Source organism: Cornus florida, unplaced genomic scaffold (assembly GCF_030987335.1).
Source record: "Cornus florida cultivar Cherokee Brave unplaced genomic scaffold, ASM3098733v1 CherokeeBrave_3.0.0_Hap2_Chr02, whole genome shotgun sequence".
Lineage (NCBI taxonomy): Eukaryota > Viridiplantae > Streptophyta > Magnoliopsida > Cornales > Cornaceae > Cornus > Cornus florida.
Genome location: NW_026775572.1, coordinates 109,375,220 through 109,401,082, shown reverse-complemented (window position 1 = coordinate 109,401,082; position 25,863 = coordinate 109,375,220). Strand labels below are relative to the sequence as shown.

General features: G+C 38.8%; 1 protein-coding gene across 3 annotated transcripts in view; it reads right to left on the bottom strand.

Moving 5' to 3' along the window:
* The window catches only part of LOC132295542 (plant UBX domain-containing protein 7), a 75,026-nt gene that overhangs the window by 47,962 nt on the left and 1,201 nt on the right, over positions 1-25,863 (bottom strand). For all 3 annotated transcript variants that reach the window (XM_059793840.1, XM_059793842.1, XM_059793841.1), the window contains exons 2-4: positions 13,069-13,199; positions 12,665-12,775; positions 3,918-4,113 (exon numbers count right to left, since the gene is read on the bottom strand). In XM_059793840.1, coding sequence (XP_059649823.1) covers positions 3,918-4,113; positions 12,665-12,775; positions 13,069-13,199 — 438 coding nt within the window. The remainder of the gene's footprint in view (positions 1-3,917; positions 4,114-12,664; positions 12,776-13,068; positions 13,200-25,863) is intronic.

Here is a 25,863-nt window from a genome sequence, read left to right as displayed (position 1 = left end):
CTACGAATCTGTAACCGTAACAGAGTCACCCGTACCATGAGCCACCGAACTATGTGAAACAATCTCCCCTGATCCTCCGAGTAGCAAGCAGTTAAGGCCTTTAAGGGCGACACGGAGGTAGAGCTCTTTAAGTAGAGCTGCTGCAGACTCCTCTGTCAGTCGAAGTTGAAGATCACGTCCCACACAAACCGTAACCCCATCGGACAGTTCCATTACAGCACTGACACTTGGTTCATCATACCCAGAAAGAGAAGACCCATAATCGCCAGAAGCGTCCGAGCACATCCCTGACTCAACTTCCGGTACCGTTGACAGATCCGGCAGCTCACATCCCTTCTCCATCCCACCGCCACTCCTCAACACCCTACAAGGAGGAGTAAAAGAAGGAGGAGCATAAGAAGGGCTCCAAGAATCAATAACAGATGACAAACCTGGATCAATAGAAGTGGTGGATCAAGCGATCCAATTCTGTTTTTTGTAACGGGTCAATCGATTACCATGGCTGTACGATTTGCCCTGATTGGTCTGATGTGCACCGTTGAGGCTTTTATTTTCCGACAATACAGGGGCAGAGATGAAAGGCCCTGTTGTGATTGTATTACAATACATGTCGTGTCGGAAAGTCATGTTTTTCGTACTCGTACCTCCCTTACCTGCGCTGATCTGCATCAATCTCATCTTCTCCGCCATGGACCAATTTCTTTGTACAGATGGATGAAATGCAAAAGAGTTACGCTTTGATAAAGGATGGACGTGAGCATGGGTTGAGCTTCCTCTATTGGACCTTAATAAGACATTTGGGCTGGGCTTGGTAAATGATAAGGAGATGGACAGACGATTATTGAGGCCCCGCTGGACCATCCTCTTAATCCCTTGAGAAACACTAGGCCCAGACCAAGACATAAGACCATTAACCATAGGCCTATGTTGCCCATGCTTCAAATCATGCCCATCGTCGGTACTTTCCATAGCATCTGAATGATCACGTGGCCTGCCACATTGGAAAGCAGGCGATGCGTTGAACCTCACACGTCTCTGTCCTTAGGGATGAGAGGAAAGACGATGCTCGTGTCCAGATCTCAACTCCACTAGCTGTGGTGGGGATCTAACATGTGAGCCTATGGAGACTTTCGGGAGGATGGATGGTGATAATTCCTCCCAAAAAGCAACTTTAAAGGCCACTGTCTCATCTTCAACGAAGATGAAATTCGGGATCACATCTTCATCAGAAACATAGAGAGTAACTCTCTCTCCTATCACTATATCATCCGCCTCCACATCTCTAAAACCACCGCACATATTCCATATGGCTTCGAACAGTGTCTGACAGCGAAGATGAAGGGGCAATCCGTACATCACCACTCGTCTTCCCCTTCCCCTAGCTCTCACCACCGAGCAACCGACTACAAAATACCAAACATCAATTGACAGAGTAGCAATGCCCCATGTCTTCTTGCCAGAAAAAAGAACTCTTTGTGCCTCTTTCTCCGACGGTAATCTGAACAAAAGAAGACAGTCAGGCAGGGTTGAAACCGTTACCCTACACGCAATCTTCCAAGTCTGCGTCGCCCACGTCTTGATCCTCTCGATACTTCCCACATCTATATTGAAACGTCCAACAAGGCAGGATTTTAAAACTGATTCTCAGCATGCCGTACTGTGATGATCGACCCTGAAGGTCCTACCCTCTTCGGTTGGGAAGCTTTCAACCTCACTGCTGAGAATAAGATAGGGTAGATTCGCTACTTCAAGAAAAGATCCTCCCTTAAACCCTAGTCCATATTAGCAGTACCAATCCCCAAGAACCCTAATCGCCCAAGGATCGCTTCTGACAGAGAGGAAAAGGGCAAATTCATCCTCAAACAAAATAACAAATTAAACACAACTTACTAGGCACAAAAAACAAAGAAATATAAATATAAGTAGTTGGAAACTCAAACAAATAAATATAAATATAAGTAGTTGGAAACTCAAGTCTTCAATTGCGACCCAATTCTCAAGACAACTTTTTATCTTCTCATTGGCCACCTAAGCACCCCACATGGTGTTGACATGGCAGCCATGTTGGACAACTTCATTTCAAGATATATATGTATCTTTGGGCATATAAATATATAAAAATAGGGCAACAGAAGGCATTCATGCTATAACTTATAATCCAACAATTTATTAGTTGATATATTTAGTTTCTCAAAATTTGAACAATTACAATTCAGATAGATATAAAGGCTTAACATACTATCGTTTTCCACATCACTTCTGAATGCACGTACACCCTCATCATAGTCTCACTCTTCCTTCTCCACTTCCTATATGCCTCTCTACCAATTTATACTCACTTCCCTTACGTTTGGTACTAGTTTTCTTCTGTTTCCCTCATTAATTTGGAGCCATGGTTGGCACTTCTGGCTTTGAGAACACTGGAAACTATGATAGCAGCAGCAACAATAATTCTCAATTCTGTGAGGTAGAATATCCCCTTACAATAATTTTCTTGCTTGCTTTTATAAATGTTTCTCTACATTTTTACTTACCCAAAAAAAAAAAAAAATTCCTCTTACAGAAATGAAGATTCTATTGGCCATAAAAACTATCAATAGTCCAATAGTTACAATCACTCTTCATCATTACTCTATTGATTTCTTTGATCCTAATTACCAATGAAGACGAAATATATTGGAAAAGAAGGGGAATGAAACAACCACAAGACTTCGCATCATATAGAGCATGGCAAGAGGGAAATTTTAATTAAAGAAAAAGGTGATTCCTCACCTTATAATTGTCAAAGCAAAAGGCAGAATTGCAAAATTTAATATAGAAATGATTTTTTCTCAAAAACCACCCGATACAAATATAATAATCAAATTCGGAGGACTCTGCAAAGCAGATGTCATGGCCTACCAATGAATATTCTAAATTATTTGAGTATTAAACAAACCATCTTTTTTGTTACGAATAAGAGTGATATACGTTTATAAAGAACCTTATTATCCAGAAGAACCATAATTTGCCTCCAATACAGTTCCTACAAATTAGGAAAAATATTTGTTCTGCTGCACTAACCTAAAAATGATAATTAAAAAGGGTAAAGTGCAAAAAAAAAAAAAAAAAAAAAAAACCCTTAAACTATTGCCCATTAGCAAATAACCCCCCTAAACTACAAATTGCCCCCGTGAACTATTGATTTGTTGCAAATAATGACAAACCCATAAGAAAATATTATTTTACCCTTTCTCATTAATTCTGTCACTTATTATTAAATTATTTTTATTATATTTTCTATCATCTAAATTTTAATTATACCATCAAAATAATATGAATTTTTTTCATAACTTGTTACAATAAGAAATATATTTTAAGTGCAATTCAATAAGAAAGGGCATTATGATCATTTAATGAAAAATAGTCTAGGCATTGGGTCATTTTCCAACAAAATGTGATAGTTCTCGCGCGCGCGCGCGCCGGGGGGGGGGGGGGGGGGGGGGGGGGGGGGGGGTGGGGTGGTTTATTATGCACAAAATGTACTTCAAGTATTTGCAGATTCAAACAGAGTTAAAGGGGTTTGTTTTGCATTTGACCCTAATAAAAATTATTTAGCAGCATAAAGGACTCAAAAGAGCAATTAATCATTGTTTCTAACCAGCTTGCATTCTTCAGTCTTTACTACTACCATATGATAGTGCATTGTATATTCTATTGTTTCTAAATCATGTACTTATCTTTAAAAGGAAATAGAATAGCATAAATGTTCCTTATATTAAATAGCTATTAGTCCTCTAATATTTTATTTAAATAAATGCAGACAACTCAAAGGCATTGGGCTAGAAGCCCAGACCAGTCATTACTAGTGCAATTTCTTACTGTCATTTAAAATTTTCATCAACAAAAAATTACACAAAATGAACTAACCCACTTACCTTTTCAAAGGGCCCATGGTGCATCAGAGCAAATGGAGGACGATACAAAGAAGCCAGATTATCTCTAGAATTATCCACTGCAGATGTGGCACCTTGTTCAGATTCCCAAATCCCAGGACGTTTCATTTCCTCATTAAAATTGCGGAAGGGAACTACTGAATGAGCTTCATGTGACGGATATCCCATTCTTGATGCTCTGGATTAAAGAACAAAAAACAATACAAAAAGAAATTTCTCCTTTTATGAGCAAAATAATAAAGAATTAGATCCAAAACACAAAAGACTAAAAGTGAGTGAGTGAGAGAGAGAGAACATGCTATGTTGCCTCCAACAATGTGAGACATGCAGACTCACCAAAAATGAGTTTCGGATACATTTGGTAGGTGAGAATGGAATGAAATAAAATGGAATGCTCTTATTTCCATTCCTTTGTTTGGTAAGTAATTTTAAAGTAGGAATGATCATTTCTGACCATTCCCAGAGAATGGCCATTCTCACAAATCATTCCACTTCCCAACAAAAGTAATGGCCATTCCATTCCCACTTAAAAAGTACGGAGTAAAAATGATATTAAAAAACCCCTCTTCTTCAACGTTATGGTCCTGAAGCTTTTCATTCCACTTCCCAACAAAAGGAATGGCCATTCCATTCCCACGTAAAAAGTACGGAGTAAAAATGATACTAAAAAAACACTGTTCTTCAACGTTATGGTCCTGAAGCTTTTCTCCTCACAAACTCAAGTCCATCACCTTTACATCTGAAATCAGCCATTGGCTGCGATCAGTGACAAAGCACTGTCCGATATCAGTCATTGATGGCGTTCCGACTTCGGCAACAAAGCACTGTCCAAAATCGGCTCTGCTATTCCAGATTCGGGCTTCACTCTCTCTCCTCTGTCTTTCTCTTTCTCGTTGCAACAGACCTTATACTAGCATTTTGAGCTCCAATCGATGAGAGAGAGAGAGAGGTTCAATAAAAGGTAAATATTGTTGATTTTCTCTCTGAATTGTTCGTCGTGGCTCAGATTGGAAGATTCACAGGGAACTCTTCACTGAGAAACGAGAAACATAATAAGTAGCTACATCGCAGATTAAATTTCCAAGTCGATGAGAGAGAGAGGGGTTCAATAAAATGTAATTGGTGTTGATTCTCTCCTCAGTTTCCAAATATACGTTGTGTTTGGAATGGTTTGCAATTATTACCACGAGATTGGGAAGATAAAAGAAGAGAGAAAATATGTGTATTTATAGAAATATATTTGGTTGAATAATTTTCCTTTTTAACCCGTCTATAACCAAATAGTGGAATGGGAATGACCATTCCATTCCCACCTTATTTCATTCCTCCGTACCAAAGAAAACCTTACACTCAAGTCAATGAGAAATGAGCAAATTGATTAGACGCATTGTAGGCAGAACATAAACCAAAGAAACAGATGACAACAATTTGAGTAAAGAAAGAATTATAAGAAGAGATCTTTTTTCTATTGCAATTAAATTCTTTCTTCTTCTTTTTTTGTTCAGCATTTGTTCCCATCACTACAATTTTATATAAGCACACAAATATGAATCCAATTAGAAGAAAGGGATAAAATGATAATAAATTTATTAAAACAATTTGGACATGACACAAATATCAGCAAAGGCAGAAATGATCTGGACAAAGGTTGCTCAACTAGTTCCCACAGAAACATAAACGTAAGGAAAACAAATTATAAGATTGGACTAGATTCGGGCTTCAATCTATCTCCTGTGTCTTTCTCTTTCTCGTTGCAACAGACCTTATACTAGCATTTTGAGCTCCAATCGATGAGAGAGAGAGGTTCAATAAAAGGTAAATATTGTTGATTTTCTCTGAATTGTTCGTCGCGGCTCTGATTGGAAGATTAACAGGGAACTCTTCACTGAGAAACGAGAAACAGAATAAGTATCTACGTCTCAGATTAAATTTCCAAGTCGATGAGAGAGAGAGGGGTTCAATAAAATGTAACTGCTGTTGATTCTCTCCTCAGTTTCCAATATACGTCGTGTTTGGAATGGTTTGCAATTATTACCACAAGATTGGGAAGATAAAAGAAGAGAGAAAATGTGTATTTATAGATATATATTTGGTTGAATAATTTTCCTTTTTAACCCGTTTACAACCAAATAGTAGAATGGGAATGACCATTCCATTCCCACCTCATTTCATTCCTCCGCACCAGAGAAAACCTTACACTCAAGTCAATGAGAAATGAGCAAATTGATTAGACGCGTTGTAGGCAGAACATAAACCAAAGAAACAGATGACAACAATTTGAGCAAAGAAAGAATAATAAGAAGAGATCTTTTTTCTATTGCAATTAAATTCTTTTTTTTTTTTTTGGTTTAACGTTTGTTCCCACCACTACAATTTTATATAAGCACACAAATGTAAATCCAATTAGAAGAAAGGGAGAAAATGATAATAAATTTATTAAAAAATTTGGACATGACAAATATCAGTAGAGGCAGATATGATCGGACAAAGGTTGCTCAACTAGTTCCCACGGAACCATAAACATAAGGAAAAAAATATATATATAAGATTGGATCAGAGAAGCGCACAAAGAGGAAGTGGAAACGACAATGAATTATCAAAAACAAATTTTTTTTTTTTTTTTTGATAATTAAGCAAATTCAATAAAAGGAGTTCAAAAGGGGAACACGTCCCATAAACAACAAAAGGATCCTATGGACCCAAGGAAGAAATAAAGTCAGTTGTCTCCTCCGGGGAGGAACAATGCCTGCCTGAACCCCAAAAGCATAAATATGTAATAAAAGTTGACTTAAGAACAACAATCGAGGATTCCTCTCCTTCAAAGGATCTATTATTCTGCTCCCTCCACAAACACTACCATAAGCACAATGGCGCCATCCTCCAAAACCCACGAGCATGACCTCCCACAAAGCATCCTAGCCAAGCCTCCATCAGTCCTCTCACAGATCTAGGCATCACCCACGAGACCCCAAACATGCCTAACAAAAGAAACCAACAGTCAAAAGCCACTGGACAGTGCAAAAGAAGATGATCCACCAATTCTCCATTACATTTGCACATACAACACCAGTTAAGTGTGATTTGTCTTCGCCTCCTCAAATTGTCAACCGTCAATATCTTGCCCCACACCATTGTCCAAGTAAAGAAATCCACTTTGAGTGGCACCTTAGATCTCCACACTGTTTTCCACGAAAAAATGAACTCACTTCAAACCTTCCCCGAGCAGAAGGCACCTAGACAAGCAAATCTCCACCTCTGCCACGGGTCTCATGCCGATACAGGCGCTTTAACAACCCGCAAATGTCGTCCAACTCCCAATCTTGGAAAGCTCTCACAAACCACCCATCCCAAGTCAACCTCCCGCTATCAAGCCGATAGTAGTCAGCAACCAATGCATGCCTGTCAACAGCAATCCTAAACAAACTGGAAAAAGAACAGGCCAAAGAACAATCACCACACCAAAGATCCTCCCAAAAGCACACGTCCCTACCATCATGAACTCTGAATCTGATGTGTTTTGAGAACTCATTCCATCCTTTCCTAATGGACTTCCAAACGCCAATACCACCAGGAATCCTCACCCAATATGAACACCAACCCCACCAGCCCCACCCCCCCCCCCCCCCCCCCCCCCCCCCCCGCGACGGGTCTCTTCCCCAAACCGGCACAAAATAACCCTCCTCCACAACCTATGGCGTTCCACTCCAAACCTCCATAGCCACTTACCAAGGACAGCCCTGTTAAATGGCACCAACCTCCTTATCCTTAAGCCTCCCGCCTGAAGCGGCCTCCTGCTCCCAACGAACAAGGTGATACTTAAATTCTCCTTGTAAACCACCTAGAGAAAGTTCCGCTAAAGCCTCTCAATCGAGGCAACAACCACAGATAAACTCTAGAAGAGGAATAGAAAATATGTAGGAAGGCTTGAAAGCGTACTTTTCAAAAGAGTGACCTTCCCACCTTTCAATAAGTACTGCTTCTTCCACCCTATCAGTCTCCTTAAACCCTCTCAACCACCGGATCCCAAACACCCACAGTCCTCGAAGAAATTCCCAAAGGTAACCCCAAGTATGTAGTTGGAATACTACTAATTCCACATCCAAGAACAAAGGCTAACTCATCTATATTATGCACCTCCCCCACTAGAATCAAAGCACTCTTCCCTATATTCACTTTCAAGCCTAAAACCGCCTGAAAACAAACCAACACCGACCTCAAGTACCTCATCTAGGACACCTCCACCTTACAGAACACCAAAGTATCATCCGCAAACAATAAGTGAGATATCTCCAGGTGATGAGCAACATCCCCACCCACCATGAACCCCTTGATAAACCCCAACTCCATCGCCCTCCCCATCAACCTACTCAGGGCCTCCATAACAATAATGAACAGGAAAGGAGACAAGGGATCCCCCTTGCGCAGCCCTCGTGAGCTACCAAAAAAACCGGTCGGAGACCCATTAACCATCACCGAAAATCTAGCTGAAGAAATGCAGGCTTCACTCCAAGACCTCCATTTATCCCCAAACCCCATTTTTTTCATCAAATACAACAGGAACTTCCAACTCACATGATCATAGGCTCTCTCAACATCAAGCTTGCAAAGAACCCCTAGGACACCGCTCCTCAGCCTCGTGTCCACACATTCGCTAGCAATAAGAGCTAAGTCAAGAATCTGACGCCCACCAATATAGGCATTCTGAGACTCCGAAATGATATCATCCACAACATCCCACAGTCTATAAACTAGAACTTTAGCTATTAGTTAGTAAATGCATCCCAACAAACTAATAGGTCTAAAGTCCTTCACATCCGAAGTTTCCCCTTTCTTTGGAATAAGTGCAATAAACGATGCATTCAAGGAACTCTCAAACCTCCCCTGAGAATGGAAGGCATGAAACGTATCCATCACCTCTCCCCTGACCACACCCCAACTCTCCAAAAGAAACCTCATAGTAAAGCCATCCGAACCCAGAGCTTTGTCCCCGTTACAACTCTTAAGCGCCTTTAACACTTCCTCTTCAGAGAACAGAATCTCCATCCCAACTTTACTAAGCTCAAAAATGGAATCAAAGTGAAGCCCATCCAACCGGGGCCTCCAAGCATAAGGCTCCGTAAACAAACCTTGGTAAAAAGAGACAATCCCTCTACAAACATCCTCCTCCCTGACCAGAACCTCCCCATCAATAGTAATCCTCCCAATGTGATTGCCTCTCCTATGAGCGTTGGCCAGCCGATGGAAAAATTTAGTATTCTTGTCACCCTCTTTAAGCCATAAGGCTCTAGATTTCTGCCTCCAAGAAATTTCTTCCGACACTGCAATCTCCGCAAGCTCTATCTGGCACGCATCCCTCCTACTTTTCTGACTCTCATTAATACCACCCATTCCTTCCTGCCTATCAATCTCAGCAATCTCTGCGAAGGCCCTATTCTTCCTCCACTCGAGGTTCCCAAACACCTCCTTATTCCACCTTTTAATCTCATGTTTCAGCCCCTTAAGAACATCTTTACGTCATTTCATTAAGGGGACGGGCACATCCGTCATAGAGTCAAAAATTCCTAACGGTCCTAATTACTAATTAACAAGAGGGGGGGCGTTGAGCACATGCGGCAAACGTGAGGGGAGGACGGTGTAATTAAGGACCACATTGTGTAATTAGGACAACCACAAGGAGTGTGAGTGTAATTTACCCTAAACAGGTAACACAATACGGATAGCGTAACCTGTTTAACACCCTAATCCCCTCCCACCAAGCCCTCACACACCCCTAGAAATCCTCTGCTCGTAAACACATGTTCTCAAAGCGAAAAGGAGTACTCCTCATTCTCAAGCCACCACAATCTAAGATCACAATAATATGGTCAGAAGTTGGTCTAGCCAAAGCTACCTGGACCACATCAGAACACCTATGTTGGAGGAAAGTACCTCAAAGTGTGGTTGCCGGATACAGATTGGATTCTAGTCGTTATTACTATTATAATGACTAGCTCCTTGCTAAGGCTCAATGGAAATGGGTCTTTGTGGTCTAATTCTTGACCTTGTTTTGGGCCAATGGACTACTTGTAATCTTTTATAGGGATGCTCTTTGAAGCTAACCTACCTGGGCTTACTTAGGCCCATTTTGTAATTACCTTATTCATTTACTTTGATTGATTACAAGGTTAGAAGAGAAGCTTGGGAATCTTAGATAACCAAGAGTGCTAAGTGATCTTAGGGGTGGTAATTTATACGATCCTCCCCTTTCACTTGGTCAAATCTCTTGGAATGTGTGTTTTGTTTAGTAAGCCCAAGCTCAGAATTTTGAAATAAAGATGTTTAAAAGGATTAAGGATGAATAAATGCTATGCTTCCTATAGATTTTGAAAACATTTTCAAGAGCCAGATGAAGTAGGGAATTATAGAAGGAAGTGAAGAAAAGATGAAACTAAAGAGAGATCTTGAGAATCTTCTATTTAAGGACGAAGTGAGTTGGAGGGCAAAACTCTAAGCTCAAATCGATTAAGAAAGAAGATTTTAAATCAAAGTTGTTCTACAAGGTAGCAAATGGGACGTATAAAAAGAATATTAGTAAGTCTTTAAAGGTGACCTTATTGGTTACAAAATTGTCAGGTTTTTCTGGTGCAATGGTAAAAGCATGCGCCCAAATGACACGGGTTAGAAATTGACCAGTCACTTTATACAAAATGATATCACGAGTTAGCTTTGTCTTTAATCTTCCCTTTCCAACAACCTACATAAGTGGGAAATGCATTGGATAATGGCATTTTCGAATTATTTTCTAGGTCAATTAAACAGAATCCTAAATAGGAGTGTGCCTTCAATTTAAAGGGCTTTCAAGAAGGATTGGATTAACAAAGCTGTATTTAAAATGGACATAAATAAATCGCTAAATTAAGATGGTTTTACAATGGCAATGACTCAAGCTTGTTCAGAAACCTTGGCCTTCTTGTTATGTGGAACAAATCCCATTTACCTCAAGATTGTGGAGGTTTTTTACATACCAAAACTCTTTGTGCCATTTACTGATTAAAAGCAAGTACAATTTGGGGGAAAAAATCTAAAAAATTGGTTGGGATAGTAATCAAAAGGAAACTTACTTCTGTCTTTGGGAAACTATTTCCAAGGTGTTCCCAGATTTCACCACTGTACGAGATCCATCAACAGTTTTGAAGGATCAAAGGTATGATTTTTGGTAGGATTTGTGCCTTGGATACCATATCTTCACTCTTTTCAACTTCTCACAGGAACTTCCAGTCTTCATGGATCACCCAACTCTAATCTTGTGGTGCAAAGCCCCTCCTATTCTTAGAAATTTCATTTTTTAAGAAATTTGAAGCATCGTGAACTGGTTGAATTCTCTAACCTTCTCCTTTTGGATAAGGTCTAGTCCAGAAAAGAAATGTTGATATATGGATCTAGTGGCTTATTCTCATGGAATATAAGGTCGAACATTTTTTTTCTCCTTTCCCACTACCAAGGTAACTTGGAAGGCAAAGCACTCTCTTGAAATCAAGGCTTTAATTTGTTGGTCATTTGCAAACGAGAAAGTTAATACTCCCTCCGTCCCATATTAATAGTCCATTATCTCCTTTTTTTGCTATCCCATAATAGTTGTCACATTTCAAAAATCAATACACTACTTTTTATTACATTCCCAATTTACCCCTAAAAGATTAAAATAATTAAAATCTCAAAATGGGTGGACCCCATTAAATGTCTCTTGAAAGTCATTCAATCTTGGACTGATTCAAAACAAAACTTTTAAAAGGAAAGGGCAAATTGGGAAATGTATCTTTTGCCAATCTAATAAAGTATAATAAAATTTGTTGTCTTAAAAAGTGCGAAGTGTGGAATTGGACCATTATAGTGGGACAGAGGTAGTACTAAAGATATGCTCCAGTCTAGAAAGCCTAATAAGGCCCCGAGCCTAATACTTTTGTTTTAGGCAAATCTAACAATGGAACTCCAGCATCATTTTATTTGCACCCCTTCCTCTATTACTATCCTGCACAGAATTTCGACATGGTAAGCATTTCTTGGATATTTCTAGTAAACAATCACTCCTTACTTGAGGCTTCTTTTGGGATGCCATATTGGCTTCATTTGGGTGGCCCATACAAAGAAACTGTAGAATTTTTAAGAAAATGTAAATTCTAGAACTTTTAAGAAAAAGAAAATTCTAGATTTTTTAAGAAAGAACCCTTTGGAGGAGATTTGGTAGAGAATCCAGTGTCTCGCTTCCCTTGAGGCTACAACCTTACCGATTTCAAAGGTGGTTTTTTGGCTATGATTTCTAGTGATTGATTAGCCATGAGTGCCCCTACCAAGTAAAGATCTCTCTTGAGGTAGTTGCCACATCAAGGCAAAATTAAGCTCAAAAGTTGTTCTTTTAGTAATGCATATCAATCAGGGTAGAGGTATTTTAAAAGACGAGACCTAAAATATTTTTCTATGCTGTCTTTCTTCCGCGAGGTGTGACCCACAATCTCTTCGCTAGCGTAGCCCTCGGGTTCATCTGATTCATATCCAGTGGCTGTTTGTTTAGGAAAGATTTCTCCATTGGTACCGAAAGATCTTCGATCGGCCAGATGATTATTTAGTTCTATGGGCAAGATGCTTACCATTTCTGCCCTTCAAGGATTTGATCTTCCATCTTGTATAATCATCCTATTTCATAACAAGAAATCGAACTTCAGATCTGAAAAAGGGCGGGCAAGAACACATACCCATAAAATATTGCATCATCATAAAGAACCTCCCTTTTCACTGGTAAAGGTGGGCGTACTTCACTTCCATCATCTTGTCTAATATTTTCCCCCGTGTCCTTTTCAAGTTCACTGAATCAAGAATAGAAACCAATATTGAAAAAGATACCAAAAGAATAATAGTAAGCAGAGCTATAACAGATGAGATTTTTTTTTTTTTTTTTTCCTTTTTTTGATAAGTATTTGTTGAAGAGCGCCCAAAAGGGGGATGCAGCCCAAACAACTGCACAAAACTAAAGCCTCAAGCTATCCACAAAAGACAAAATAATCTCTATAGATATACAATTGGAACCCTGAACCCAAAAAAAAAAAAAAAAAAAGAACTATAACAATGAGATATTAGTGTTGCTCTGACACCAACACACCTTGAACTTTGATCTGGCAGAGGTGTATGGTCATTTTCTAATACAGGAGAGTATGAAGAGGATGTCACAGCCCCACCCTCATTTCCAACATAGAAAAGCTGAATAGCTTCTTCAAGCTTCCAACTTGTAGCCTGCACCCACAGGATTTTACCATCAAGTTCAACATTGAGAGGGAGAGAGAAAGAATAGGATCTAATACAAACATTTAACAATAAACGTCAATCCAATGAGTTTCTAGAAACAATTTTTTTTATTATGCTAAAGACATCCAGACCAGCTAAAATTTCAATATTTTTGGTTAAGATAGAAGGCACCGAAGCTCATATAAGCAAACTTAAGCAGCAGTTAAATGCATGTCAAATTAGGCAGACAATAGAACAATCTCTTAACTATGACAATTAATGTGTCTCTCTGTTCCATCTTTTAATAAATGCTTTCACCAATCTGAGTTGATTCATCAAAACATGAAAAGGATTACCTTGCACACCCTCGACCCAAGCCTTAGCCACAAACTCCCAACACCATTCATCAAACACCAGCCCTTTAGAAACTTAAAAGGTTTGGGCCCTGAGGGACAGTCAATAGAAGACGAGATCACAAAACCAAAGTGGTCAAATAAGGAAGCTGAAGACAATATTAACTTGGAGTTGGGGAATGAGTCCATCCAAAGAGAATTTAGAAGACCCCCTTTTCTAATCAATATTCATTATATTACTTAGTATTGGTACGCTTGCTTGCTATCAATATTCACCTCTTGTTCCTGTCACCTTAAAGGACCGATCACAAGCACAACAGAACCATCAGCCACACATCTCTAACTCACAATCCCACCCCACAACCCCTCCGACTAGAAATTGCATTCCCTGCCAATCATGTACCAAAGAGGGAAAGAGATGGAGAGAGAGAACCCCACAGCAAGCCAGCCAAATCCCTACTGACTAGACAATAGAACAAAAAATTCTTAGCTCCCATTTTACACATTCCACACCAATCAACTATATATGGACTAACCCACACAGGTGGTAAATGTTTAAGAGATCTCCTGGGGCAGTTCGACTCACAGTGCCGAAAAACTGGATTTAAATGATATGTGTGGTTTGCAGGTACTTGCACATATTCAAAATTTACCTTGCAGTCTCGTGTACCAAAAGTCACCAAGTTGGAAGGGTTACCCTTTCCAAAAACAAGACTATATGCTGACAACCATAGTTGCTAAAGACGCACCTACGCTCTGAAAAAGCCCCAGGCTCGTCAAGGCTCATCTAGAGCACCTCAACCTAGTACAAGCCGGGAGACTTCAAACTCACAGTTTTTAATAGGCTTCAGGCTAAAGAAAAGGGGCACCTTCTATTTTTTAATCATTTTCTTTTCTATTTAATGATTATTAAATTGAAATGCTCGATATCATATTATGATCATATTGTTCAACTTTATGAAATAATAAAAAAAAATTCATAAATTTATGGTTCACTACAACAAAAATTGCATTTAGTTCTTGACTTTGAATGTTTATATGAAATATGTTTAAAGTTTGCATGATTAAAGTTTTTCATTGTTCCAAATTTGTAATCACATTTTGGTTGATGCATATGCTTGTGAAAATATTTATGAGCATTAATTTACCTGATCCTCTTAGTTGATATATAAAAAATTCCATTATTAGTTGTGTCACATATCTTGAATTGTTCCAATTGTTCATTGTACATTAAATTTTTTTTTAAAACTGTTAAAATTGAAGAGAGAAACAAAAAAACACGACAAGAATATAAGTGGGTCAGCCACTAGGGCTAACATCCACGGCACACAAAGCCCAAAGGTCTCATCAACTTAATTATACTCTCTCTTAATTTTTGTATACAATGATCACCTCTATTTATAGGTGAAAGAATACAAACATGCGATAAATATGATATAGGAAAGATTCCTAAAATCACTATCATGATTCACTCGTATCAATATTTTGTCAATTAGTGATTTAAGGGCTTTAATCACTCCTACATCTCCAAATAAACATTTGAAATGGAAAAGATATATGTCATTCAAATGGGGAATGCATCCCACAAAAATTCCATTTTATTTTATGTTGATTTAGCTAATTCATTGAATTTATATGTTAAAAAATCCTTTATTTGGATATTGACAAGTTTGTGTTGCATAATTGAATTATTCTTTATATACTTATAATTAATATGCATTATTACTATAATTAAAATGTATTACGCCTTACTTTGATCTGGCTCATGCCTTATATTGCGCATTGCGCTTGGGCTTCAGGATACCTTTGTAGCCTTTGTTAACAATTATGCTGACAGCTCTTCTAAGGATTACCCATAGTCAAAATCTTCCAACAACCATCAACCTAAATAGAAGGAAAAATAAAACCTTAGGAGAGGCCTTAGTGCACCAAATCTCCTTCCATGGAACCTAGCCAACCCTCTACTCTAAGAACCCTATAGGAGGTCTCCATAAGTCAACTCAACAAGGCCAAATGCCAGCTATTATTATATTTGCTCTGCAGCCACATTTTTGCTAAATCAAATGCAATGATAGCAAGCAAAAGATGCTCACTTGATACTCCCTCTGTCCCATATTAGATGTCCCTTTTGCGGAGTAGAACTTTTTAAGGTGACATGTAATTATTGCATTGTTCCCCTTTGAAAAATATTAAGTTACCCTTTCAAGTTTGAATATATAATATAATCAAGTTCGAAATTTTTTAAAACTAGGGTATTTAATGGGAAGATGTGAAAAAAGTTGTTTGAACTTTAGAAGTTGACAAGTATTTTGGGACAACCCAAAAAGGAAAGATGGACAACTAAATTGGGACAGAGGGAGTATAAAAATAGCAAGTAAGATACTTGAGACCTTTGAGAGTATGTGGCATCTCCTCCATCAGCACCTATAAACTTTACATGTTTAGAGAAGCTTAAAATGATTGGTAACTCATGCATATCACGATGCATGCTATAAGAAGTTCAAAAATAGCAAACTTAAAGAAAGGAATTTTCCGAAGAAAAAAATTTTGATTGGGCCCCTTAGGATCTTTATTTTAGTTTGCTTGTGATTTGATTTCATTTATATTGGGCAGAAGACTCAAATTTAAAATTTTCAAAACACTAATTTTCCGTATCAAAGTCCATTTAGAAGTAAGAGAAAACCATCCGCATATATAAATCAATGTATTCTTCAATTCAGTAAATATCAGCATATTGAAGCTGTAATCATGAGTCATATTTGTTCAAATTATGTAATTAGATCTTTCTACATGCTCTTTATTAGATCAAGTTCTAATTGAGTCGAAGTCTTAAATTACTATTATAATTATAATGATGATGATGATAATGATGATCATTATTATTATCATTATATGCCAAGTAGATCTACTATGGAAATCATAGACTTAATAAGGCAATTAATATAAGAGTGTAGGAGTAAACAAACAGAAATACACATAGTTTTAGTAGACCTAGAGAAGGCATATAATAGAGTGCCAAGTGATATAATTTGGGAGGCTCAACAAAGATAACTAGTTGCTATAAAACTTATAAATCTTATTAAAGATATATATGGTGAGACATTGACTAGAGTTCGTATTACATGAGGAGAAACTAGTAAACTCTATTAAGTATGAGTATTTGAAGGATCGGTTTTGAAGTTCATAACTATTTACAATAGTGTGAGAAGAAATAATCTAGTTACCCGGACTCAGGTACTGGTGTGTGTTTATGGGTCGGATTCATCATACTCCTGAATTATTGGATACGGAGACACGACTAAAAACCAAAAATTGGAATTGAATACCTAGACACGTCACATATTTAAATAAATTCCATGTAATCTTTTTACCCATAAATATTTTATTTTCAATTATTTATTAGAAGTTAAAAGAGTTGTAGATGTCTGAATTTCTTCTTGTGAAATGAGTTTTAAATGAATATGTATCTTAAAAGATAAAGATTATTTTGTATACTAAGCATCAAAGTGAACATCAAGCTTTTCAAAATTACACACTCTTTTAGCCTTTTATCTTTTAAATAAAGGAAGAGTTGTCATCAACTTTTCAAAAAAGAGAAGTTGTCATTAATGTAGGTTGTAGAACAACTGTCACTGTAGAAGCCCAGGCTAAAAAAAATATAAGCTGATGATTTATATAATATCATTTTCTTTCTCTTGATTTGGTGGAGTTGTCGAGTCTTCCCCTTTTGTTGGTTTGGAGACGTGGCAGCAATACAACCTTTCAATGAAACTAATCCAGAGAACGCGTGAAAATACTCAGCACGTGGAGAAGAAGCATCTTCAACTTCCTGAAAGGATTTCACTTTTTAACCAGAGAGCTTGCAAACAAGATGAATGGCAGCCGAACCTTCACAAGCATCAACCAATGCAAACGATCTGTGGGTTTTCTTCACTAGCCATACCCAATAGATGCAAAGGAGTGTCTGACCCATATCCCATGTCCACGTGTCGGTGTTCATGTCGTGTCATGTCAACACAGACACCTTGGCCTTCAATGGAGAGTCCGGGTAACATAGAAAATAACTAAAAAAATTAACGTTCTATGGTGAATGTTGGCCGATGACACAATTTTATTAGACACATCTAGGGAAGACTTAACAACAAAGTTAGAAACGTGGAGAAAGACTTTGGAAGGAAAAGGCCTAAAATTTGTAAAATTAAAACAGAATATATGGAATGTAAATTTGATATCATAGCAAAAAAATGACACATACCGATATTACAAATCAAGACAAAAAAGTTACTCAAAATAACTAAAGTTGTTACATAGGGTCAATATTTCAAAATATAAGGAGATATATGGAGATTTAGCAAGTAGGACTGGAGCAGGGTGGACAAAATAGAGGAAAGCTAGTTCTACCCTGCGAATATTAAATAAATCAAGAGGAAAATCCTATAGGATGATTATCAGTCCAGCTATATTGCATGGAGCAGAGCGTTGAGCATAGAAAAGGAAATAAGAACACATTCCTGTAGCGGAAATGAGATGCTGTGATAGTACTTATTTAAAATTAAAATTAAAATTAAGACTAAAAGAGATTAGATTAGTAATGAACGAGTAGAGAAAATCTAGGAATAGCTCCCATTAATGATAAAATTAGAAAAAGTAGAATTAGATGAAATGCTCATATACAATGTCGATCCAAAGATTGTAACGGTTGAAAGAGAAAGGGGTGTTTGCCTAGAAGGTAAACGACATAGAGGCCGACCAAAGCAAGGACAATGATCAGGTCTGCCATATATTCCAGCAACTTCAACTTTGAAATTCCTATGACTAAACACCCAGCCAACCTCAGACCCCTTCATGTCATACAGCCTAATCTTTTGTCCATGGATAGAAGCCTAAATCTATAAACTCTCCGTAACCTAAATTCACAAAATAATCATTTATAATTTTATACAAAACAAAATTCTGAACTTATTCTACAGTGCAGCCCACATTACTTCTTGTATTATACGTTGTAGGTGAATGTTTGTTGCACCCCTTGTACATCACATCAAGAAACATATAGACTCATGAGTTGTATATTTTTTTTGATAAGTAACTCGTGAGTTGTATATATCTATTTTATCCCTATAGATGAGTATTAGTGTCTGCGTCCAGTTATGGAGAAAGAGGAATTACAGGATGACGAAGATCCTCATCGGTTAAGCTTAATAATGGCGATATAGGCACTGTCTCGGAGGTGAGACTCAGTGGCTAAGATGAGAACAGACACAACCTAAGAGACAGAGTTACAGTGACAGATAAAGAGATAGTGTGAAAGAATAAGAATAATCATGAAATTATTGCTTCTTTTCCTCTCTTCAGCTGATGATGCAGAAGCTCTTCTGAGTAAAAAATGCGACAGGAACATAGGGTGCAGAGGACAGTTGAAGATAACAAGTCCACATGCAAGAACAACTCGAACATTCATAGATAAAGTAAAGCATAGTTCAAAATATGTGAGGATTGTGGCTCGGAGGTCATTTGATGTCAAGTCTTATATGTAGCCATCGGTGTCAGAGTCGAGCACAGAGCACAAAACTCAACAAATCCCAAAATGACGCAATCGAATTATGAGGCACTATGTGGACTCTAGTCCTGTCCATGCAGACATAACGTGAGACAACTTTGATGAAATACGATAATGCGAAATTGAGTAGCGGAGACACAGTTCTTGTTATGGAAAACCAGCAATTTGAGCGGTAGATTAAGAGGTTTAGAAGATGGCTTCAGCCATGAGTGAGCTTAACAGGGGGGGAATATTCAAAAACCAAATGAACTGGTCGTAGGTTCGACTCCTACATTACATGAAAAAATGGGATGGATTCTTTAGAAACTGTCGCCCAGTAGTGGTAAGGAGCAAACCAAATGGTCGTAGGTTCGACTCCTACGTTACATGAAAAAATGGGATGGATTCTTTAGAAACTGTCGCCCAGTAGTGGTAAGGAGCTCCAAGTATGGGAAACCACCCCACCCCCCCCCCCCCCCCCCCCCAATGTATAGTGATCCCAAGGTTGAGTCACATCGTGTACTAATCAAGGGAACAGCATGATTAGCCTGCTCTTGTCCCTATCTGATGTAGAACAGCTCGCTCACGATTATCTGAGCATATAGGATCATTGCAAATCAGGGAGGCTGAAAAGGTAAGGAGAATAGAAGGAAATAAATAAATAAGGAAAAATCAAAAGGATCATCACTAATCAGGGAGGCTGAAAAGGTAAGGAGAATAGAAGGAAATAAATAAATAAGGAAAAGTAAAAAGAGATTTGGTGTAGTTGCCAGCAATAGAAGATATTATTCTCCATTGCAAGAATTAAGGAGGATTCAGAAAATAAATAAGAAGATTTGGTGTAGTTGCCAATAATAGAAGATATTATTCTCCATTGCAAGATTTAAGGAGGATTATACTCCATCAAATCTCATATTTCCCCTTTAATATTATTTCACGCATGCTTTCTTTTTTTTATTTTTTTTTTGACTTGCCTATATAAAGGCAAGAGATATAAATCTACAGACATCATCATTATCAATATAATTTCAGTTTCTCTCTTGTGAGTGTGTTCTTTTTTGAGTTCAAGGATTTAACCCTATTCTTTATCGTTTCCGCTACGTTAGTTGGTATCAGAGCAAAGTTCCAAATCCAAGATTCGCCTTTGTTTTCGATGGCTAGTTCACGAGATGGAAGCAACACCTCCAGCGACGGTGATCGTGATGGAGTAGCTCTTTTGAGGGCTGAGTTTACTGAGTTCCAGACCAACGTTAATCGAACCTTGCTTGATATGCATGAAACTATGCGTCAAGTATTGGAGAGATTGACAACAGTAAAACTGCACAACGAAAACAACACGCTGCCCAACAACAGTGATCATGGACATCCTGCTAGTAATCGTAACCCAAACCCACCGAATAGGCAACCAGCCTATGAGGAAAATGTCGGTTTTGGTAACAACCGAGCCGTACAGGTGTTTGGAGATAATCGAGGTCGATGGGAAATTGATGATTGCAGGGATTTTCGTATGAAGATTGACCTACCCACCTTTCAAGGTCATCTTTATATTGAAGAATTCTTGGACTGGATTAGTGAAGTTAAACGTTTCTTTGACTATATGAAAATCCAGGAGGAGAAGCAAGTCAAACTCGTGGCCTATACGCTGAAAGGCGGCGCATCAGCATGGTGGGATCAAGTACAAACTACCCGTGCACGTAAGGGTAAGGATCCGGTACGTACATAGGTTAACATGAAGAAGTTGATGAAAGTTCGATTTTTACCCCCTGATTACGAACAGTTTCTTATTAAGAAATATCAGTCCTGCACGCAGGGAAGTAGAACGATTGCTGAATATACTGAAGAATTTTATCGGTTATCATCCCGTAACAACCTAGTGGAACCCGAATTTAGTATGGTGGCCCGTTTCAAAGGCGGGTTACGATGGGATATTGAAGAGAAAGTGGCGCTGCAACCGTTATTCAAACTGTCTTAGATTGTCACGGCGGCAAAGAGAACAGAATCGTTACTGGAGAATTCGAAGAATCGGTCTCGTGGTTCATATAATACCCCACGTCCTACACATGACATGGGTAAACAGACCGCGGTAGCCCCAATTCCAATGACATGGTGAGGCATTGGGGATGGTCCAACAAAGGCCAAACCCGCAGCACCCATAGGCCCTGCTGAAAGGGGAGCCCAAACTGTGAGAGAAAATCCCTATGCACACCCAAGTATGGGCAAGTGTTTTCAATGTGGAGAACCTGGCCATAAATCCAACAAATTGCCCCAAGCGACCGATAGTAAATCTGGTCGAGCATGAGGAAGGCGAGGGTGAGGAAGGCGACAGTAAATCTGGTCCAACCTTTGAAGAAAAAGAGGTGACTAAAGGAAACAATGGCGAGTTGTTGTCCCACTCTGTAGTCGTGAGGAGGTTAATGTTCACGCCAAAGAAGGAGGAGCACCCGCAGCGTCATAATGTGTTCCGTACGTGTTGCACTATCAACCATAAGGTATGTGACGTTATTATTGATAGCGACAATAGTGAGAACATTGTTTCCTTAACAATGGTTTGAAAATTAGGGCTTAAAACAGAGAAACATCTCCATCCATACAAAATTGGATGGATCAAGAAAGGCTCAGAAACGCAAGTAACTGAAACCTGCACTGTTCCATTCTCAATTGGGAAAGCATATGCAGAGGAGGTGCGTTGTGATGTAGTCGACATGGATGCATGCCATATGATATTGGGCAGACCATGACAATTTAATGTCAATGCCACTCACCGTGGTAGAGACAATGTGTATATTCTATACAAGAATGGTCAGAAGATTGCTTTGGGTCCGCTGAAAGAAGCCGAATTTCCCAAAGGAAATTCAGTTATGTTGATCAACAGTGAGGAATTTCTGGGCGAAGTAAGAACTGCCCCTGAAATCTTTGCTATTATGCGCAAGGGGGAAGTAGTTGAACAACCTCCTTTTACAGTACCAGCAATAGTGCAGCCATTACTATAGGAGTTTAGTGAGTTGGTGCCGAAAGACTTGCCTGATAGTCTCCCTCCCATGAGGGACATTCAGCACCACATTGACTTGGTGCCCGGGGCGAGCTTGCCAAATCTACCACATTACCGAATGAGTCCCAACGAAAGTCAAATCTTACAAAAGCAAGTGGAAGAGTTACTACAAAAAGGGTTGATTCAGGAGAGCATGAGCCCATGTGCTGTTCCGGCCTTGCTAGTACCGAAGAAAGATGGCAGTTAGAGAATGTGCGTTGATAGTCGCGCAATTAACAAAATCACTGTCAAGTACAGATTTCCCATTCCACGGTTAGATGATATGCCGGATATGTTGGTGGGATTGAAAGTCTTCACCAAAGTGGACCTCAAGAGTGGATACCATCAGATCAGAATCCGCCCTGGAGATGAGTAGAAAACGGCGTTCAAGACAAAAGAAGAACTGTACGAGTGGTTAGTCATGCCATTCGGATTATCCAACACGCCAAGCACTTTCATGCGATTGATGAATCAGGTACTTAAACCATTTATTGGTCGATTTGTAGTTGTTTATTTCGACAATATTTTGGTTTATAGTCAAACAGAGGCAGTACACCTTTTGCACTTGAGAGAGGTATTAACAGCTTTGCAGAAGAATAAACTGTTCATTAATCTAAAGAAGTGTAGCTTTGTGACACCAAGCCTAGTATTCCTCGACTATGTGATTTGTAGTGATGGCATTTGGGTAAATGAGGAGAAGGTGAGGGCCATTCAGGAGTGGCCTACGCCAAAGAATGTGGGAGAAGTACACAGTTTCCATAGCTTAGCCACGTTCTACCAAAGGTTCATCAAGAACTTCAGTAGTATTGCATGAAGAAAGGAAAATTCCAATAGGGAGAAGAAGCTGAGATAAGTTTTGCCTTAATCAAGAAAAACTGTCAACAGCCCCAATCTTAGGTCCTTCCAGATTTTGAGAAGCTATTTCAGGTAGATTGTGATGCCTCAATAGTGGGAATTAGAGAAGTTCTATCACAAGAAGGAAGGCCAGTAGTGTTTACAGTGAGAAGCTGAGTGAAACACACAAGAAGTGGACAACCTATGAGTTAGAATTCTATGCGGTGGTGCAAGCTTTGCATAAATGGGAGCGGAGCATTCACTTATCCAGCAAGAGTTCGTACTGTTTACAAATCACCAGGCACTGAAATCCATTAACAATCAAAACAGTGTTAATCGGATGCATGCGCGATGGGCGACTTATATCCAGCGATTCACCTTCTCGCTAAAACACAAGTCAGGCCAACAGAACAAAGTTGCAGATGCACTAAGTCGGAAAGCGGCTTTCTTAGCGACTATGAGGGCTGAAATCACAGGGTTCGAGTGCCTGAAGGAGTTATATAAGGCCGACGAAGATTTTGGCCATGCCTGGGCAGCGTGTAAAAGGAGCCAATCCTTTAAAGGGATGCACATGCGGGAAGGATTTCTCTTTAATGGCAATCAGTTGTGTAGTCCACGGAGCTCTTTGCGGGAGCAAGTGGTTCGTGAATTGCATGGAGGAGGATTAGGAGGGCATTTGGGGTGTGATAAGACGCGAGAGCTGGTAGAAGAACGGTATTATTGGCCACAACTCAAGCATGACGTGGAGAACCATGTGCAGCGATGCTCAATATGCCAAACTAATAAAGGCCAATCTCAGAATACTGGTACACACCGCTGCCTATTCCAGATGCTCCATGGGAGGTTTTATCCATAGATTTTGTTCTAGGGTTGCCGAGGACGCAGCGAGGAGCAGACTCTGTTTTTGTGGTGGTTGATCGATTTTCCAAGATGTCCCATTTTATTGCATGCAAGAAGACGAACGATGCAGTCCAAATGGCCAATCTATTCTTTAAGGAGGTGGTTCGTTTACATGGGGTACCACAGTCCATTACCTCAGATCGTGACACCAAGCTCTTGTCTCACTTTTGGCGGACTTTATGGAAGAGATTCAATACCTCTCTTAATTTCAGTAGCACCAGTCACCCCCAGACTGATGGCCAAACAGAGGTGGTGAATAGGACCCTTGGAAATATAATTTGCTATATTTCAGGAGAGAAACCAAAACAGTGGGATCTTGCTCTTGCCCAGGCAGAATTTGCTTACAATTGCATGGTTAACAGGTCCACTAGCAAATCCCCACTTGCGGTTGTGTATTGCTATCCTCCAAAAGTTGCTTTGGATTTGGTATACTTACTGAAGTTGCCGGGGAAGAGTGTTACTGCAGAGAAAATGGTTGAGCACATTAAGACCATTAAGAAGAGTGTCAAGAAACATCTAGAGGAAACTTACGCCAAATACAAGGCTACAGCTGACAAGAGACGAAGGAAAAGAGTATTTGAAGAAGGGGACCTGGTAATGGTGTATTTAAGAAAAGAGAGGTTTCCAGTGGGAACATACAACAAGCTGCAAGCCAAGAAATATGGTCTGTACCAGATTCTAAAGAAAATCAACGACAACGCCTATATGATTGATTTACCTGCTGACATGGCCATTTCTTCTACCTTTAATGTGGCTGACATACATGAATGTTATCCGCCAGATTCGGGTAACTCGGGAACGAGTTCTTTTTATACAGGGGAGACTGATGCAGAACAGCTCACTCACGATTATCTGAGCATACAGGATCATCGCAAATAAGAGAGGCTGAAAAGGTAAGGAGAATAGAAGGAAATAAATAAATAAATAAAAGTCAAAAGGAGATTTGGTGTAGTTGCCAGCAATAGAAGATATTATTCTCCATTGCAAGAATTAAGGAGGATTCAGAAAATAAATAAAAAGATTTGGTGTAGTTGCCAATAATAGAAGATATTATTCTCCATTGCAAGATTTAAGGAGGATTCTACTCCATCAAATCTCAGATTTCCCCTTTAATATTATTTCACGCATGCTTTCTTTTTTCTTTTTCTTTTTTTTTGACTTGCCTATATAAAGGCAAGAGATGTAAGTTTACAGACATCATCATTATCAATATAATTTCAGTTTCTCTCTTGTGAGTGTGTTCTTTTTTGGGTTCAAGGGTTTAACCCTGTTCTTTGTCGTTTCCGCTACGTTACTACCTCATCAGCTAATTAATCAATCCGGGGTTTTCCATAACACATATTTGTACATGTGTTGATATTAATTACCCACAAAAAAAATAATAAGAGAAGTTGAAAGAGTGGGAATGGTTAGATTAGCCCACTTTTCAGTAGGTTATATATTTACTTATGCAGCTTTATTGATTGCCTTTACATCATGTAAATCTGGTTAATTCTTTTCTTTTCTTCTTTTTCCACGTGTGTTTATGTTGTATTCGCGATAGTCTCATTTGTTTCGATGGGGAGGATGTCCAAATTTGGGGGTCACGGTGTTTTATAAAACATTCTTGGTCAAGAAAAAAAATGTGAATGAATGATTAATTGGGTCCATATAAAAAACTACCCACATAAATTCAATCTTTCCATCAAAGGAAACAATCCATTCATAACACACAATCTAAGATAAAAGAGAAATGGTTAAAATTAGTCCCCAAAAAAAAAAAAAAAAAAAAAAAACTAGATATATGTGTCAATAGTAATAAGTACCCTCAGAAGTTCAATCTTTCCATCAAATAACACAATTCATTCACAACACACAAACTAAGCAAATATAGAGAAATGATTGAAGATAGCAGAAAGTAACGAGCTGGGTAAGATGGGTCAATATTAAGAAGTACTTTCAAAAATTCAAACTTTCCATCAAATGATGCATTCCATCCAAATAAGATACATACTAAGCAAAAAGAGAGAAATGGTAGAAGCG